The sequence below is a fragment of the Phoenix dactylifera genome, chromosome 14, assembly GCF_009389715.1.
Source record: "Phoenix dactylifera cultivar Barhee BC4 chromosome 14, palm_55x_up_171113_PBpolish2nd_filt_p, whole genome shotgun sequence".
NCBI classification, from domain to species: Eukaryota; Viridiplantae; Streptophyta; class Magnoliopsida; order Arecales; family Arecaceae; genus Phoenix; species Phoenix dactylifera.
The window spans coordinates 12,488,856-12,507,517 of NC_052405.1; the positions used below are offsets into that span (position 1 = coordinate 12,488,856).

Below are 18,662 nucleotides of genomic sequence, written 5' to 3' on the forward strand. Positions count from 1 at the left end.
GATAGAAAAGGAAAACATGTAGATATCATAATCATGGAAGGGCATGTATCCATCTGCTTTTTGAAAGCTCAATGCAGAAAGAAAAGGATATTTTAGCCATATAACATTAACAAAAGAGAAGAAAGAGAAAGGAGAAAAGGAAAGAGAGGGAGTGGAAGTTTTATCATACTTAAACAATCAAACAGTCTCATTTGGTTCAAAGGCCGTTTGCTTTCGTGGCCTCTCAGAAAGCTCCGGCCGACCAAGAGTCTCTTTCAGGTGCAGTTTTCCAATAATAAAGGCTACGGCATATGAAGGGAAGGCAGGCATTCTTTCAGTGCAGACGCGATTGGGACGTGGCGGAGAGCAGCGGGCATTTCTCGCAAGGCTTGGGCTTCTCCTGCCAGTGAATCGATCTAAGAATGCTATCTCCTCCAATTGATGGCTCCAGAAAGTGACGTTCTGCTTAGGAAATTATAGAACAGTGACTTGCCTTTTGGGCAATGTAGACCAACCAGCCGTCCCTCTATCCCCTAAATTTATTATCATGTTTGATTGGACACTTACAAGGAGAATCATGGAGAAGGGGCATGCATCATGTATGGATGAAAGCTTTAAACCAAGGGTTTTATTGTGATTTCAAATGTTTAGAGTTAAACGAGCCGGTCTCGAGTGCACATTAGCTGTAACAACGATATCCAAGATCTTCTCGGTGAATAACCGATGTGGGACTAAATACGCGCCTATATGGGTCCATACATATTTCCTCCGTTGAAGCTCTAATGTTCTCGTCAGGCTAAGAGTTCAAAATCTATTCAAATCTAATCATAAGCACCATGATCGGTCCGTGGTCAGCCTCCATTAACCCCTATTGTAGTGTTTTCTAATCCACATAGGCTATGGACCGAGTTCGCTCTAATATAATTTGTAACAATCCAGGATCTTATCCAAAAAAGCTAGTCAAAAGACATTTTTTTAGGTTCTTAGTTTTGTATAAGTACCCAAGATCTTCTCGACGAATAACCGATGTGGGACTAAACACATGCCCACATGGGTTCTCACATTAGCAGTCCTCCACCACATTGCTATTATAACCTTTTTTTTTTTTTTTTTTTTTTCTCCGATGCCTAACTACCCAAATTCTAGTGAAGTTTGGATGTCTCTAGGTAGGCCTCTGATAAAACTATCAAGAGACTCTACTCTGTGCCATGCCATGGGGCATTTAGCAGTAATTGATATTTCTTATCATCAATTGTTGGCCTAAATTATATGTTGGGGAATAATGATTTTCATAAACTTGATCACTAAAGTAGAAAAAGTCTTGTTCTATGATCATACTTTGACCAATACAATAAACTCTAGGTATGTCTTAGACTAGTTCGAACATGAGTTAGCAACAACCAATTTTTCAAATGTTTTCTATTGGGTTGAACACTCTGGGGCATGGGCATCAAGGTTTTAGCATGATCATTCCATGTCTTCTCAACATGCTTGTGTTTGCAAAAGTCTATAAATATGAAAAATATCAATATCGAAGTAATCAAATATTTCGATACTACTGGATTGATTATGACAACATCATAGTAGTTGGCAATCAGAAAGAAATCTACTTCCACAAAATAATCATTAAAAACTTTCACAATGCATCAGCGAAAATCTTAGTCATCACCTCGCATGCGCATAGACAAGCAGATGATGTTGCTAACCACCATGCCTCTAACAAAAAGAATATCCCAAAATTCGCAAAATTGAGCTAAAGGAAGACTTTTCATGAGGAATGGAGTATTGCAGCCAAAAATCAGCATATTACTCTAGATTTCTGTAACCTTTGTGTGACAAGGCAACTATCCTTGAGCCATCAGATGTGTATAAGATGGACACAGTTTTCAGCATAAAAGAACCGTGACGATTAGAAAATTTAATTATATGATTAATACTATGGATATACTAGCCAAAAATCTAATGATCGATGTCATCAATAAGAAAAATTAGCCGAAAATGAAAAACTCGACCCGACCTGACCCTATTCGGGTCGGATTGGGTCAAGAGATTTTAAGTTCGAATCAGATAGGTCAAAATTTCTGACCTAAACTTTTATGTCAATAGATAGTACTGGATTTGGGTTCTCTCTTACTCTCTTATCCTAACACAGTTTCAAAAATACAAACTAGTATATAAGCTCTAATGAATAAATTTGGTTAGGATGCAAATTAATACATAAAACATATACCACCATCAATTAGTATTGGGTATAAAGAACTTCTCCCGTATAATTTCTAAATTATATGTATAGAAAGCACAAAGTTGTCTATTTTTGGTAGTGTTAAGCCTTTTTTTTTGAAATCTCAATAAACCATTGACCAGGAATTTGACCAAAAGCATGAAATCTCAAGGAATTACTGGCAGTTTTACTACTATTAAGCTACTTTTTAGGAAAGTCATATTCTACTCTTAGTATCTCTAGGTATTTCACCTAGCCATCACAATGAATGATATAAATATAATAGAAACAATAATCAATTATGGAAAAAAAATATAAAAATCATAGTCAATAATAACCACATGGCCATATTAACAAGCCCTTTCATTATCTACCCCTCATTGACCTGCAATAGTAAGCAATAAATTTTAAAGGTGTCAGTCTTCTTGTTGCTAGCTAATTAACAGCACAATCATTATAGGATGTTTATTAGGCCAAGAGACTTATTTATCAAACCATTAAAGTCAACAAGGTAGGGTTGTATCACAAATAATATTTATTGGGTCTATCAACTTGTGGGACCATATCAACATATCTCAAAGTCCAATTTCCATCTAAAGTTGGTTTAAATTACCATTAACTTGCATCCTAGGCGATCTTCTCGTATCTCAAATTTAAGTAAAAAATCAAATCGAGATATCCCTCTAGTTGACATATGATTTCTCTTGCAAGCAAAGAAATCCTTTTTCACCAATAGGATCCACCTTGGGTTCGAATAAGAGTGGAGTACAATTAACTCTTGCCATAAACTTCTAAGTGGTCAATTTACCTTCATATAGCTATGTACGACGCCAATCGCAGCCATTTATTTTTACAGCTGTGCACCGATACGAATGCTTGATGAATGAGATTTATAGGAATGAATGGTTATGATCGGCGGTGCGGATGGCTATGCGGTGCAACCCTAATAGAATTAGGAACCCTGGTTCAGGGTTCACATCGATCCACTCAAAGGAATCCCACGTTGATGAACAGTGGAACTCAGAATCTTAGCGCTAATTAATTCCCACAAGCATCACGTAACTCAAAGCTTTATGATTAATCAAGTTATAAACCCTCAAGAATCCCCCCTTCAACATTTTACACTGGGCCCCACCATCCCGAAGGACGAATCACAAGCCTCTTTCTTTATTGCGACTAAAGTCCTCCATTCATCCCCCCCTCCCCCCATTCTCCATCCATTCCCTCTCTCTCTCTCTCTCTCTCTCTCTCGTCCACTTCTCAATCCAGTCCAAAACCGAGTGACTTTCTCTGCTCTCTGTAAAGAGTGGGTAGTATGGAGCGGTCGCCGCCGAACGGGAGCAAGGGGATGGCGATGTTTCCGGCGGCCGGGCCGCCTGCGGGGCTGGCGAGGTACGTGTCGGCACCGGGATCGCTCCTCAGCAGCATCGCCGACACCGTCGTCGCCGGCGGCGGAGGAGGAGGAGAGTTCCAGATGGGGAGGTTCTTCTCCGGCGAGTCGTCGTGCCTGACGTCGGAGTCTACCTGCAAGGCCGGCGCGGGCGCCGCATCGCCGGATCTCGATCCCTGCCTAAGCAAAGACGGCGGCGGGGGCGGAATTGGGTCCGGTATGCCGCGGTCCTACGGCGTGGGAAAGATCTCTGTCGGCGCTCTCGCTCCACCGTTTCCGGCGGCGCCGGCGGCGGATGGGAGTTCGAGGGGCGGCGGGAGTCCGTTGATTCGTCACAGCAGCTCGCCCGCCGGATTCTTATCTCATCTCATGGTCGATAACGGTCAGTTCTTTTTCCCCCTCTCTTCTTTTCTGAACTTTGTCGGGAAACGAATCGGGAAACGCTTCGTTCAGTCCAAAGATGTGCTGCTATCCGCACCATTTTATCCCGAGGAGAACGTAAGACGGTCGATTCCACTAGGAAACGGGGAACCGCGTTTCTAAAGACGGAAACCACGGTTTTGTGGGGAAACTGTGGTTCGCGGCGGGTTTCGGGTTCGTAAAGTGGGGTTCGGATTTTTTTATCGTTTTAGAGAACGCCTGTGAGAGCTGACAAATTACGACAGGTACGGTTGCTTGTAGCTAGTCTTCTCTCCTTATCTTACTTTTGCTATAATTATGTTAAAATATTTAGAATATCCTTCATTCCGTGTATTTGAACATCAATGGGTCCATCCAATTTAGTGATCTGTGTTTTGCATCGGCCCATGGGTGGGCCCGGATCCGGATCCGGATCCGAACCCGAGTGTCATGGTGGCAGGCTAAGTGATGGTAACATTGAACTTTTTCTTGGATGTGGATGGGGTTCCATGAGTTTAGTTTCATGGTTTTTACTATAAGAAGGGTGGGTGTATCATTGAATGGGTGGCCCAGATGAGCTGTTTGGGGTGATGGGACTGGAGTTTTGGGTGTCCGGGTTCAGTGGACTTCTACGTTTGGGGATTCCTTGCGTGTCCTCTCTCCTCGTGCCAAATGGAGGAGGATGTCATCTTTGGCCCACCTCTTTTTGTTCATGTCACTCTAGATGTGGTATCTCTCGTGCTCACAATTCTATTAATCTAGCTGGCTTAAGAGAAAAGTTTAAAAAGAAAATTACTGTACCTCTACTGCCATAAGGTGAATTCTTGAAACCTTCTCCCCTGGTTTCTCCACCTTAGTCGATGAAGAAGACTGCCATCTATTTGATGGTACAGAGCGTGCCATACCATACCAGTTCAGTACCGGTATCCGGTACAGATGGCGTACCGAAGGTACTTGATATACTTAAAAAAATTTCATACTATACCATACCGACATTGTGCTAGCATGGTACCAGTACCAAGACGATGAATCTTAGTTTTGACATTATGTAGATGACTCTAATATGCTAAAACCTACCACCTGTGCAGCTGTTAAGTGATCTATAGCTAGTTCCATCTATATCGAAGGTTCACCTTAATTAGCTCTGCTAGTAAAGTGAGTGAAACAAGAGGAATTCACTAGCTAAAAGCGGGAGTGCAGTTGTTTGGGTTGGAAACATCAATATGAGTGCTTCCTTTCACATGAATCACAGACATCTATGCTTCCCCTATCGTGCATCAAACATGCCCACCTCTAGTTAAGTTATAAATTAGCTAGTTGGAAGGATTGGAATGAATTTGCTTTTTGAGATCCATTAGAGAGTTGAGTTCGGAATATGCTCCTGTGATCTCTTTGTGGCAGGATCATGGCGCCATGCCTCTATGTGCGAAAGACTTCCTTAGCATATCACATAGTGTTGCATCAATCTGAATGTCTACTATATTTCTTCCTATCAATAAAATGAATGCATCGAACACTAGTTACTATTTAGTAATAACTGATGCTGGCAATGAAAAGCTTCCATGGACAACTGTTGTGAAATACTCCTCGCCTGCTTGAAAATTTGCATGAAAATGGACCTTACCAGGCACATGGCCCTGTCATCCATAGCTTGATTAAGTGCTAACTTGGTTTCATTGGAGTTGTCTGTAAGCAGTATTCTTCATTGTTATATCATTATTATTTGGTCATCCTCTTCGTTGAAGTTGAGTAGCATATTGCCTTGAATACAGTTGAATTATATTGTCGAAAAAGTTATCATGGAGTTTTTTTGTTTGTTCCGTAGAGATGTTGCTGCAAGAGAGCTTGTAATCCTCCAATTTAAAACCTGTTGGACAAAAAAGATTCATGCTTGATATCACATAAGAAATATTAAGTATAAAATATGTTGAAATAAGTGAGATGAATATCACGCTGGTCCGAGGCATGTTATGGTGTATGCACTCTTGAGAGTACAGTTCTCTCTGTCCATGTGTAAATAGTTGATGTCAGTGTGCTGTCAAGATACAACAAACCGTTTCATGATCGTCTTAATGTGCACCCTAATAAAAATGTATCTGAACTAGTCTAAGCCTAAATTCTAGGAAGAAAATTATAAACCATAACACTAAAAATGGGGACAGAAACAGTAAGGAATTCTCATAATCTTCTTTCTCTGATTGCTTGCTGATTCTACCATATGATCTCTTAGTTATGGGTTTAGAAGGGTGCAATGCCACAGGACATGATCCTTCAGAAGCATTCCTCCATGCAACTCTTTTATGAAAAGACACCCTTTCATGAGCTGTCTCTTAGAGACATCCCCACAATAAAAATCAATATAATATAAAATGACCCACTAGTGGGTTGTATTGGTTATATGCCAAAGCCTACACATCTAATCAGACAAAATTTGCTCAATGAGCATTTGTCTGGCCGACGCTCGATATAATTGTTTTTTCAATTAAATCTGCAGAGCCATAGGTTGTAGCAATTAATCTTGAAGAGAAAAATCAATGTAAGCATATATGAAAAATCTGACAAGATTGGAGGGAAGAATGTATAGATTAGGTCAGAGAAGTGGTACGGAAGAAAATAAAAAAGAACTTCCTGGTTTCACATCCTAATGAATTGCTTGAAATATATTAGCTTATATTTTAGACTAGATACTTTTTAGAATGAGTGGAATTGGGAAATTCTAGCTTCTACAAATGAATTTTCTGGTCCTTCGAGTATTGTTTTTTTCGTTTATCATGTGGAGTTTGATTGTTATGATATGGATCCCTTTATAGCAAACCGGAGCAACAAAATCTCACAAGAAGATCGCAGTTTATTTGTCGTTCGGACTTAAGAATCCTGTTCTAACTTAGGGGCTGTTATACAGGTTATTTAGGACTTGCTTCCATGTTTTACACAATGTTATGGGCATTATGGTCTGATATGTGACAGGTTTTTCAGTTACAAGGGACACTGGAAGCTATTCTCAACCAGGAACGGATGGTGTCTATGCGATGCCAAGCACAAGATTTAAATCCCAGATGAACTTCTCTAGACAAGGAACATTGTCTCAAATATCTGAGATAAGTGTCCCAGATGTGGGAGAGAGTGTTGGTGGCAGTAACAACTCCACTGGGACGGCTGGGAATGTTGGGCAGTCATACATTTCAAGCAATTTTTCGATAGGCTCATGGGATGATACAAATTCGATTGTGTTCTCTGCACCTCCAAGCAAGCGGGCAAAAGATAACAATGGGGACATAATAACCAGTCTTAGCAGCATTGAGTCTCAGGTAATTTCAATAATTTTGTGATGCTAGCAAAAACAATACAAATAACCAGTAAAACCTTTTCAGTGATCTACTATATACATGTCAGGTTCCTACTTGTCCTGCAATGGTTTGGAAATATGGAAATCAACAAAACATTCCTTTGACCTTAAATACTATTTGGTTCTGTAATAACTTTCATTCTTTAAAATTAAAAAAACTTATCTTTGACATTGTTATTACAAATTTCAAATTTTGCTTGCTGCCATCTAGCAAAATTTTAAGGACAACTGTTTGCGTCACGTGCTCGGTTGGTAACAATTTGGATATCTTGGGACATTTTTCATGTAATCTATTGTTACATTGAGCTCGAATTATTGGCTTTAGTGACTGATATTAATCTTTAAAAAATCTGATCCACAGTCTTAAATTATATGTCGTACTTGATCTTTCAGTTTAGTTTGCCAACAACGTCCCTAGAGATTGCTACAGTAGAGAAGTTCCTCCAGATCCAACAAGACCAGGTTCCATTCAAAATCCGAGCTAAGCGTGGATGTGCAACACACCCACGGAGCATTGCCGAAAGGGTTAGTTTAAGCCAATCTAATAAAGCATCTGTGTATATCTGCAATCCTGTATCAGTACGTGCCTCATAGATCGAGCCTTCATTCTCAGGCTAAGCTTTATTCTTTATTTACTTGCCAGGAGAGAAGAACAAGAATCAGTGAGAAGTTGAGAAAGCTGCAAGAACTTGTGCCTAACATGGACAAGGTACAAACAAACTTTAGCAGAAATAATCCTTATCAAATGGAGTTAAAGAGGTCATTATTTTCATGCCACTACTACTGTATGAAATGTATGAAGCCCTGTACATAGAACAACCACGAAAGAAAATTTTGTACAATGGATAAATCTCAATGGCCATATACTAGTTGTACAATCTTTGCTTATCATTTTACCCCCTCTCCTAAAAAAACTGTTGTGACAGAAGTGATATATATAATTATTTTACAATTTCCTCTTTGATATTTTGCAGCAAACAAACACGGCAGACATGTTAGACTTGGCAGTTCAGCACATCAACTCCCTGCAGAGCCAAGTTGAGGTGTGTATCAAATTGCATTATTTTATGATAAAACTATAACTAATGCTGCCAACAATCTAATGCCTGGAACTATCCAAAATGAGACTTGTTTTTTTTCTCATTTTCTTGTAACATAGGTGAGCTATACAATAGCAAGCAACAAAATACTAGACGTCAAGCATGTTCTATGTTTAAGTCAGTATAGATCATCTTTTTGTCTTCTGTACCCCATCCTTTATCCAAATAAGCTATACATTTAGTTCGGGAGAAAGAAAACATCAAGATTTTAATTTCAATGTTTGGAAAACTAACTCGAGAAATGCATAACACAATCCATTGGGTTATAACAATGTAAAGGTTATGATTTATTTCTTTAAAAGAAGCAAAAGACAATAGTGATTTTCATCCCTCATGAAATGATACAGAGGTGCAACTTGAAGAATTCTCCAATTATTTACCATATTTCAACTGGAAGTCCGGAGCATTATGTATTTTTGCATGCGTAGCTGTAAACAAAGTAGGTTCTCCTATTGTCAGTGGCCATTTCCTTGTTGCACAGTAAGCAAATCTAAAGCACCTTTAGTTTTATCAATTTTTTAAATATGTACAGTACTTCCACAAGAAAAATGGGCTTATTTAAGTAGATATGAACTCGTTGAGGAATATGCTTACAAGTGTATTTCAATTCTATTACTCCAGCATTCAATTTATATATTTTGAGGAGATGATAAGTCCAGAGAAAATATTATGGCACTCTGACAGACTATGTGATACCTTTTTAAACTTAAATGTTGTTGCAACACTTTGATTTTCTTTTGATTTTTTTTTTGTTAACTTCTGGTCTCATCTAGCCATCATTCCCTTTAATAGTGTTTACAAATTGATCTCTAATGATGATCAGCTCCAGTATGTCTGTTTAGCTACCTAGATGAAATACTATATACTATTCTTGCTGATGTTGAAGCTTTTCTAGATAAATATAATGCACTGATATTATAAACATGGGCTTTTACGTGCAGATTCTTACCCAAGAACGTGAAAACTGCATATGTGCAAGCAAGCAAGAGAACAATTAAGATACCAGACATGCTTATGTATATAAGAATTTATGTTGGTTGTTGTTTGTTAGATGGATAGGAGGTATTAACATGCGAGTAGTTCCCATTTGTGTATTATCATTTCCCTTGATCTTTGGCAGTCCAACAGGCAATAATGAAGGGCAGTTCTGTATTTCCCAAATTTCTGGCTTCTGGAATCATTTGGATTATAAGAGGGCTTTCGGGGGCAAAGGAAAAGCATCTTCATCGCACAAAGATATTCAGGTTCCAGGGCTTTCTCCAGAATCTAATATTCCATGTTTTATTGAGGTTTTATACTTCTCAGATCTGTGTTTGCTTATTGGAGTTGAATAGTGTAAAGGATGTTTGTTCTTTTAATTGATGCTTTAGCAATTGACCTTTTTGTATTTCTGGATGTATTTTGCTTTTTGCATTCTATCCTGATAAAACCGGGAGTAAAATCACATTAGTATACTTTAACCTATGTCTGTATCTGAATATATGATTTGCAGCAAGTATCGAAATTTTATTAGAAATGCAATATAGAATGACGGAAATTTGCGTGGAGAGATCACATTCTAAATTGTGTAGATGCAAGGCAAAGATAAGATTCTATAACAGCACCGGGCGATATCAATGTGCTTTATTGTTCATGGAAGATTCTATTTTCTGCAATTTGTATGATATTATAATAATTACAAGCATGTGATGTTGGTATATTACCACTGTTATATTTGGTTCCATGGAATGAACATAGGAATGGAAAGGGGATTCTAACTTGGCCTTGTTCTGATGCTTGGTATGACAACAGAGGATGGAACTATAATTCTTTTGGAATCATGATTCCTTCATTTGTAGAAAGGCGATTCTCACATAAAAAGAAAAAGATATTTTTGGTAATAAACTAATTAACAATATTTTGAAATATCAAATAGTAATAAGTAATATTCAATATGAGTTAATTGTCGATGTCTATGATTTGAAAATAAATAATTCAATAAATATCTACTTTAAAACAATATGATATTAAAAATAATGAAACTATTAAGTAGCAAGCATTGTGATATCATATCAACTATTCCTTTAAGACTTGCTATGTATAATATACTAGCAAATAAGCATTGTGCAATACATGTTAAAAATAAAAATAAAAATAAAATAAAAATATTAAATAGTACTGAATAAATATGGAAAATATATTAGATAAGTATTAAAAACTTTTCTCTTGAAGTAGAGGCAGTCATCTATAACTCCTTTATTAATATTTTTTGTACTTTAACCTCGATTTCATAATCCTTATGACGTCTTTGCGTCGGAAGTTTCCAGCCTTCTTTTAAAGAAAAAAAAAAAAAAGAGGGGAAGGGCGCTCATAATATATACAGATCACATAAATTAAGGGTATTGAGGTGGTGTTCAATTAGAAATTCTGATGCACCGTTGAAATGGCAATCTGGTACATACTTGGCATCTGCCATTAGTGTGCAAGTAGTGAACTTTGATGCCTAAGATTGTTCAGGACAAGGTCTTCAGACAAATTGCGACTTCTTATGTGCTTCTGAAGGTCATAGCTAGATATTCTTATTCTGATCAAAGATTTGTTGCAGAGTACACAATAATTCTTTTACTGATAAGTTTGCTAATATTCTTAATAAACAAGAAAGATATGACATATTATTACTAAATAAATTGGGGAAGGTATTACAAGATTTATCGCACTCTCATTTGAAAGACACAATTTAAAAGAATACTTAATCATGGAAGCAAACACTGATCAGCCCAGCTGCTAACCTGGGAAGAGATTCCCCATTCGGAACCAACCTCCTATATGTGCTACATGCTACATCATCCTTTAACAACAACAAAAAACTCCACCAACTTTCAAGGAGGTAAAGCCCCACTCAGAAAACCAGGAATGATCAGGAAAAAAAACAATCTTCTTTATCCACCCATACCAACCCAAAAAATAAGTTGTCCAAAACCAGCAATATCTATTTCCTTTCGCCATTTTTTGCTTGACCATTCCCTACATCTATGCCATGCATGTTTCTCGTACATGGTATGAACTTATCTACGTCCCAATTTTATCAAGATTCTCTGATACTACCTTCATCCTGGGCCGCTGCTCTGGGTCTGCTTCGGTGCATGCAAGAGCTATATGGAACATGGAGATCACCTCCTTCTTGGCATGAACCTCGCGGAGGAGCACCGGGTCCACTAAATCCTGGAGCGGCTTCGCATCGTCGAACCCCTTCCTCACCCACCTCACCAGCTCCGGCACATGCTCTAGCGGCATGGAAGATGACGAGGGGGACGAGAACTCGGGTGGCTTCCCGGTCACGAGTTCAAGCAAGACCACGCCGAAGGAGAAGACATCCCACTTCTGGTTGGGCCGGCTTCCGGAGGCTCGAGCCTCGGGAGCCCGGTAGTTATTGGGCTTATCCGGTGGAGTGGGCTTGATGGCAGGAAGGGCCCCGCCCATGAAGCCGCCGCCGCCGCCGCCGCCGCCCGTAGAGGAGGAAGGGTCACTGCTGGCTATATTGATTAGGCGAATGAGACCAAAGTCGGAGACGTAGGGGTTGTAGTCGCCGTCGAGGAGGATGTTGGAAGGCTTGACGTCGCCATGGACGAACTTTCGTGGGCTGTATTCGTGGAGGTAGGACAGCCCACGGGCCGCTCCCTTGGCTATCCGAAGCCTTATGGACCAAGAGAGAGTTGGTTGACCGGATCGGCCTGCCCAATCAGAAAATATTTTGAAATTAATAAATAAAAATAGACCTTGAGTTGCATGCTTCAACTTGGTATTCTTCAAAACAATGCATTCATGTGCAATTTTTTTTTTTTTTTTTTTAATTTCGACTGGTTTTTGCATGCCTCTATTTGACGATCGTGAATTTTAGGGATTTAAGAGATGCTTTTCAATTGGATTCAGGATCCAATGTAATAATGGAAAAGGTTAGCTGGTAATTGTCGCACAAGACATGATGACCCATGGACTAACGGATGACATACATGGCACACCTAATGTTTCTTTTTTTTTTTTAACGAGTGATAAAATAAGAGCGAGCATATTATCCAAAGTATCCAGTCCGAATGCAAACAAGGGGTTTTCTCCTCTCTTCATTATTCGTGTCAATCACTTGCACCCCATCTCCCTATCCGATTTCTATAAGCCTTAAAGCGCGACCAAGAAAAAGAATTTTTTCCTGCAAGATTTCTGTGCTACCAATAAAGCATTTTTCTTTTATTACTGTAGCAAACTGAGATCAACTTGGATTCAGCTCGCATCTTATTTATTTTAGAGACATAAAAAGAGTAAAACTCCATTATCTAATATGAGTACTGTAGTCCAAAATTCTTAAGACTTGGGAAGCCAGATTTATGTTCCAATAGTAGCTATCAAGTAATCCAACTAAAATTGGAATTGCGTATCTCGTGCAGATGGAAGATAGAAATCAAAGTGTTTTAAAATTTGCGCAAAATGCGATCCACCGATTGATGTTGTGGGAAAAAAAAAAAAAAACATTCTTCTAAAAACGAACATTCTTCCTCGCGAAAGATACAACCAGAAACGATCCATTAGCCCCGACCGAATAATAGCGGTCCACGTGATGTAAATTATAGAGGGACCGTAGAATCCCTAAGCTTGCAAGTTCCACTAGAAAAGTGGATTTATTAACTTTTGACCGGACCGCAGAGTACGAAGAACTTCCAAGAGTGAGCTGGCTAGGTACCCTAACGGACCCTCCACTCTTGATGAGGAGCCCCTATTGTCCCCACTTCTACGACAGTGGCTTACACGGCCCACTCATCATAAAAAACCTTCTTTTTACTTTAGAAAATTGATAAGATTTCTTTCCATTTCAAAAATTAAAATGGATGGAAGCCCACACGAATACTGCAGCTTGGATAAAAATCACACCCATGAACCAATATAAAAGATTTCACTAATTATATTATAAAAATAAAATTTAAATTTATTCCAAAATTTATTTTCTCCTTCAAAGTCGGATTGGAAGGAAATTGAAAAGTTTCGATTGCCACTCAATAAAGATAAAAATTCAAACATGAGACTAGACCTGCAGTTATCATCATTGTTCTCTCTTCTCTCCCCTTATGTTCATTTGTATATTCAAAAACTTTGGACAAATCAAACATGAGCTTAATGAAATGCATATAACATTTTTATAGAAAAAGCCAAGAAAAACCAAGCACGCAACCTATTTGACATAATTACATTAGGCTAAGTTTGTCCCCTTGGAACTTTCGAGATTTTGGTCTTTTGCGAATTGACTCGTCGGCTCTCCTCAACTAACGGACAGGTTTTCTGAAAACTCCAAAAAGTGTAGGCACCTTTGCATGGTCTTGTCCTTGGGTTCCTATACACAAAGGTGACCTTCTCTTCTTGATGAAGTCTTTTCTTCTTCCCTTTTGGCTGTCTCCCAAAAGATGGAAGAAAACTGTTTACCTCTGTTTTTTTTTTTAACGTAAAGCAAATAGCGCCATGCCAAAGTTAACGATTTTTTTTCTAGAATTCCTGCGGTCTTGACTTTTCTACCCTCAAATATTTTCACTTAAATTATGGCCATCGTCCATCCAGTGATCGACGGCCGGTAATTGAACACACCCTGGCCAATGAGAGGGACAGGGTCAGCTCCATTCGGTGTATTCCCCTGTACCTCTAATCACCAAGTCACCACTACTAACGGTAATAGGCTGTGGCCACGTCATCGGCAGTGCAAACTACGAGAAGACCGATCGAGTTATAGCGCGTCCCACTGCATTCCCTCCTCCAACGGGCATGTCGTCCCGCGAAGTCCCATCCTCCTGCATCAACTTTCGTGCCGAAAATGAAATCCTCCCCGTTCAATCAATAGACCCCCGCCCTCGAACAAACGAACGGATCCATCAATCCAACGGTGGATTCAGTTTTCTCACCGAGGAATCGAGCATCCGCGTGCTCCTAACCTTAACGCCAACCGACCACTACGCCCCATACCGCGCCTCGCGGCAAAAACAACCAATCATATCATGACACGTGGCAATAGCTAGCTGGGGAGGGAATCGGGAGGGGAGGTTGAGGAAAGACTGACCTCGGAGAGCGGTGGCGAGGTTGCCATTGGAGATGAAGTCGGTGATGAGCAGCTTCTCATCCTGCGCCCAGTAGTATGCCCTCAGCTTCACAATATTCGGGTGGCGCACCCTCGCGATCGCCTGCACCTCCGCCACGAACTCCTTGTACCTCTGCGCTCCGCCCTCCCCGAGCCGCCGCACCGCCACCGGAACCCCATTTCCCAGCACCACCTTGTACACTATCCCCAACCCACCCTTCCCCAGTACATACGCCGACGCCCTCAGAAGCTCATCCAGCTCGAACGAAAACCCCTTATCGATCGCCACCAAATTCCCCTCCCCTCCGCCGCCGCCGCTCTCCGCGTCCTTCTGCGACTCCCCCTCCTCCGTCCCGCCGCTCCCCGCCGACCAACACCCGCACCCCCCGCTTTTCTCCCCTTCTCCACCCAACTTGCTCTTCCCGGTGCAGCTGCAGCACTTGTCGCGGTCTTTCAGCTTCCAGTAGAGATAGACGACGATCAGCCCGATCAAGGCGACGCCGGCGGCGTCCGCCACCGAGATGATAACGATGAGACCCGTTCGGAGTCCCTTCCTCTCCCGCGCCGCCTCCTTCCCGCGCGGCGCCACCTGCCGCCCCGGCGGCCCCGCCGGGCGGTCCTGGCACGGGATCTGCAGCGGGAACCCGCATAACCCCGGGTTATTCAAAAACGCCGTCGGGCCCTGGTTCGCCAGCGACCCCGCCTGCGGGATCTCGCCGGAGAGATTGTTGTACCGAAGATCGAGGCTCACCGTGGACGGCAATTTCCCGAGAGAGCTCGGGATCTCGCCGGAGAACTGGTTGTGGGAGAGATTCAGGGTGCCGCCGAGGGAATCGAGATCGCCGAGATCGGGCGGGATGGATCCATTCAACTGGTTCGAGGAGAGGTCGAGCTGGACGAGGGAGACCATCTCCAGCCAGATCCCGGCAGGGATCTCGCCGGAGAAGCGGTTCTGGGATAAAAGAAACCGCTGGAGCTGCCGGCAGTTGCGGAGCTCCGGCGGGAGCGGGCCGGAGAGGGAGTTCCCGGAAAGGTCGAGGTTCTGAAGGCGGGGGAGGTCACAGAAGGCAGGCGGGAGGACGCCGGAAAGATTATTATCATAAAGAAAAAGAGAATGGAGAGAAGAGGCGTTGAAAAGAGGTGTGGGGATGGAGCCAGAGAGGCGGTTTCCGTGCAGGTTGAGGCGGCGGAGGAAGATAAGGGAGCCGAGCTCAGAGGGGACGTAGCCGGAGAGGTTCCTGCCGGCGACGGCGACGCCGACGACGCGGGGGTAGGAAAAGCCAGAGACATTGGCGCAGGTGACACCGGGCCACCCGCACGGGTCCGCGTCATCCTCCCTCCAGCCGGCGAGTGCGCCGCCGGGGTCGTCGGAGACGGCCGACTTGAAGGCGAGGAGCGCAAGCCCATCAGGTGAGAGCCCATGGCTCCGAAACACCATAAAAATTAAATAAAATATAGCTAAAAAATTGAAACTCTTCATCGATTAGGAAAGGAGCGTGTGAGCCACTGCTGAATAGCTGATGCTGATTTAGTTAATGGGGGATGTTGGAGAGGAGGGAGGTGGGTTATAGGAGTATTTAAGGGAGAGAAAGGGAGCCCTGTTAAAATGGTAGTAGGAACTGTTTTAGGTTATCCTGAACCATGTAAAACGACAAGACGATGGTGTAATACGGAGTTATGGTTAAATAGTTGGATTGGATTTGATTGGAGAACAGGTTAGGAATGGGAGGCTAAGCAGTAATGGGAGTAGAATTTGATTGGTGGGGCCCGGGGGAGGAGGGAAAGAGAAGACGTGAGAGGGAAGGGAGGAAGGGGAAAGCAAGGAGGGGGGGTGAGTGGAAGCAGGCAGTGGAAATGATGAGGGGGCGTTGGGGGTCTCCAATAAGAACAGTAATGGTTGTTAGGTGGCTTTGTTTTGTAATTATGGAATGGAGGAGTACGGGGGAGGAAAAAAGGGTGGAAAAGAGTGTGATTTTCTTGTTTCTAGCTTAGGGATGGGGAAGCTTTAGATACAAGGTAAGACAGACAAGGGGGAGTCCGATGTTTGATTTGGCCTACGAGGGGTTGATGTGATGGGATATGAGTTTGAGGAGTTCAAATCTTGCGTCGTATTACTTGGATTGTATCAAACGCCATGTTTATGGAGCGTAGAAACTTGGGTAAGTCGTGCCTAATGATATGGACGAAGTGGAGACCATGATTGAACTGAGCTTGGTTTGGAAAACCTGGCGTAACTTGAACGTGACAGTGTGACACACCCTGCACGCAAATATTATATCAGCATGCACGCTCGTGTAAGAGAAGCTTTACTGCATGTAGAAAATTCTGATAGTATCTAAATTTCAGGCATGCAGATATAATAAATATAAGAGTTCCTACGTGATAAATCTTGAGTAATAATTTGTTTAAATAGAATTAAGAAAGAAAGAGATTTATAGTAATAAAGATTTATAGGTAGCTTATCTACCTGTGTGATGCTGTAAGCTAGGCTTGAACTGAGAAGTAGTTGGAATTTCTCTATAGGAAAATGGAAGTCATCCTGTTGCTGGAAATTGGACCCGAGGGCAATCTTCGGTCGAGGAAAGGGAGCGGCGAGTTCTCACGGCGGGGCGGCGGTCCGTCGGCGGGCGGCGTCCTCCGTCTGGGGCGGTCGGAGAGAAGGGACGGCTGGTCCACGGGGCGAGGCGACGATCCGTCAGCTGGCGGCGTCCTCCGTCTGGGTGCCTGCACACGAGCCGGTGGCCGGGTTTTCCGGCGCCGGCCCTCCGACGCTCAAGTCAGGGAGGGGGCAAATAGTGTAGGAAGGAGATAAACAGTGTCAGTAGAGTGCATCCATCTTCCAACCCCCTCCTGAGAGGCCAAGGCTCCCTTTTATAGGCGGGGGTCGGTCTACCTGCGATGTAACAAGGCGAAGCCGTAGTACGGTTCGGCATGTCGTTCGGGTCGGCGCACGGTCAGGCGGATCATTGCACTGATGTCGGCGGTGAGGGCGTCGTACAGCCCGAACTAGCACGCTATCAGGCGAATTATTGCATTGGTGTCGGCGGTGAGGGCGTCGTACAGCCCGAACTAGCACGCTATCAGGCGAATTATTGCATTGGTGTCGGAGGTAAGGCCGAGATCGGAGACTTATCATAGTTGACTAGACTCTGCTGGGCTGATTTGCCGTGGAGAGCTGAGAGTCCGTAGATGACAGGAGCCATGCGCATTTATTGTGGAGTAAGCCGGAGATCCGCATTTATTGTGGAGTAAGCCGGAGATCCGCATTTATTGTGGAGTAAGCCGGAGATCCGTATTTATTGTGGAGTAAGCCGGAGATTCGCATTTATTGTGGAGTAAGCCGGAGAGTTACAGCGACCATGCGCAATAAATGCCAGAGGGGCGTCAGGGTATGGTCCTCGGCCAGACCTCAGAGGCGCACGGCCGTAGTAGGTGGCTGACAAGAGTAGACCTCGAACATCGGGGTTTTTCTTAGGTCGGAGGTCTCGAGGTCGGTCGTCTTGAGGTCGGGCGCTCCGAAGTCGGACGCCGACTTCGGCCGTCCGGGGTCGGAAGTTGTACGGCTTCTTAGGGGCATTTATGTTATTTGGGAAAAAATCTTATTCCCCCCAACACTACCCCCCGACTTCCGAGTTCGAGCGACTTGTAGGCTCGGACGTGGGAAGTAAAGTCTGTCACTAAGGTTGGGGGGCGAGTCTCGTCCGCCCCCTTGCGCTTCTCGGAGCTTTCATGGTGGAACCTGCGCCCTTTGGCGTCTCGAGGCTGCTTTATTCAGTGAGCTTTTGATGAAGCTCGTATCATTACGCTTCTTGAAGCGGAGGTGGCGTCTCTTGGATCGCCAGGATCGCTTTACGGCGGATTAATGATGGGGGTCCCCGAGCTCGTCGAGGCGGTGCCTCGATCCCGTAATCGAGGCTTCTCGCTCATTAATGAGTGTGCCGTTATGGGGTTTAAAACGGACACGCGGCGTGACCCAAGGTCGGACGTTTCCGATTTCGTGTTACTGGATCATAATTCCGGAGAGGTGGAGGCCACATCGAGGCTCCACGTGTCCCAGATCTTATTAAATGAGGGGAGCGGGGCAGCGTCCGCTCGTTCCTCAAGACGATTTGATTTTGCGGACCCATGATGAGGCCCCG

At 43.0% G+C, this 18,662-nt stretch overlaps 2 protein-coding genes across 3 annotated transcripts; one reads left to right on the forward strand and one right to left on the reverse strand.

Annotated features, from left to right (window-relative positions):
* The first annotated feature begins 3,395 nt into the window (after window positions 1-3,395).
* Window positions 3,396-9,933, forward strand: LOC103702925 (transcription factor bHLH129-like). 2 transcript variants are annotated; one of them, XM_008785565.4, is made up of 6 exons: window positions 3,396-3,972; window positions 6,957-7,297; window positions 7,729-7,860; window positions 7,979-8,044; window positions 8,310-8,378; window positions 9,377-9,933. In XM_008785565.4, exons 1-6 carry the CDS (start codon window positions 3,516-3,518, stop codon window positions 9,431-9,433), a joined length of 1,122 nt encoding a protein of 373 aa, XP_008783787.2. In that variant the 5' UTR covers window positions 3,396-3,515; the 3' UTR covers window positions 9,434-9,933. The 2 variants fall into 2 exon arrangements, with proteins under 2 accessions (XP_008783787.2, XP_008783788.2); XM_008785566.4 differs by having other exon boundaries at window positions 3,397-3,972; window positions 6,966-7,297.
* Window positions 9,934-11,060: 1,127 nt separating this feature from the next.
* Window positions 11,061-16,220, reverse strand: LOC103702926 (receptor protein kinase-like protein ZAR1). Its single transcript, XM_008785567.3, has 2 exons — window positions 14,506-16,220; window positions 11,061-12,145 (listed from the first exon to the last, which is right to left on the reverse strand). The coding sequence occupies exons 1-2, from the start codon at window positions 16,001-16,003 to the stop codon at window positions 11,484-11,486; spliced, it is 2,160 nt and encodes a 719-aa protein (XP_008783789.1). The 5' UTR covers window positions 16,004-16,220; the 3' UTR covers window positions 11,061-11,483.
* Between the last annotated feature and the right edge of the window lie 2,442 nt (window positions 16,221-18,662).

Bases quoted from the DNA above. Each gene is read 5' to 3' on its own strand.
- LOC103702925 (XM_008785565.4), top strand. From the start codon at position 3,516: ATGGAGCGGTCGCCGCCGAACGGGAGCAAGGGGATGGCGATGTTTCCG. The intron at 3,973-6,956 runs GTCAGTTCTTTT...GATATGTGACAG, and splicing joins TCATCTCATGGTCGATAACG to GTTTTTCAGTTACAAGGGAC. The intron at 8,379-9,376 runs GTGTGTATCAAA...TTTTACGTGCAG, and splicing joins CCCTGCAGAGCCAAGTTGAG to ATTCTTACCCAAGAACGTGA.
- LOC103702926 (XM_008785567.3), bottom strand. From the start codon at position 16,003: ATGAAGAGTTTCAATTTTTTAGCTATATTTTATTTAATTTTTATGGTG. The intron at 12,146-14,505 runs GTCAGTCTTTCC...CTGATTGGGCAG, and splicing joins CCTCGCCACCGCTCTCCGAG to GCCGATCCGGTCAACCAACT.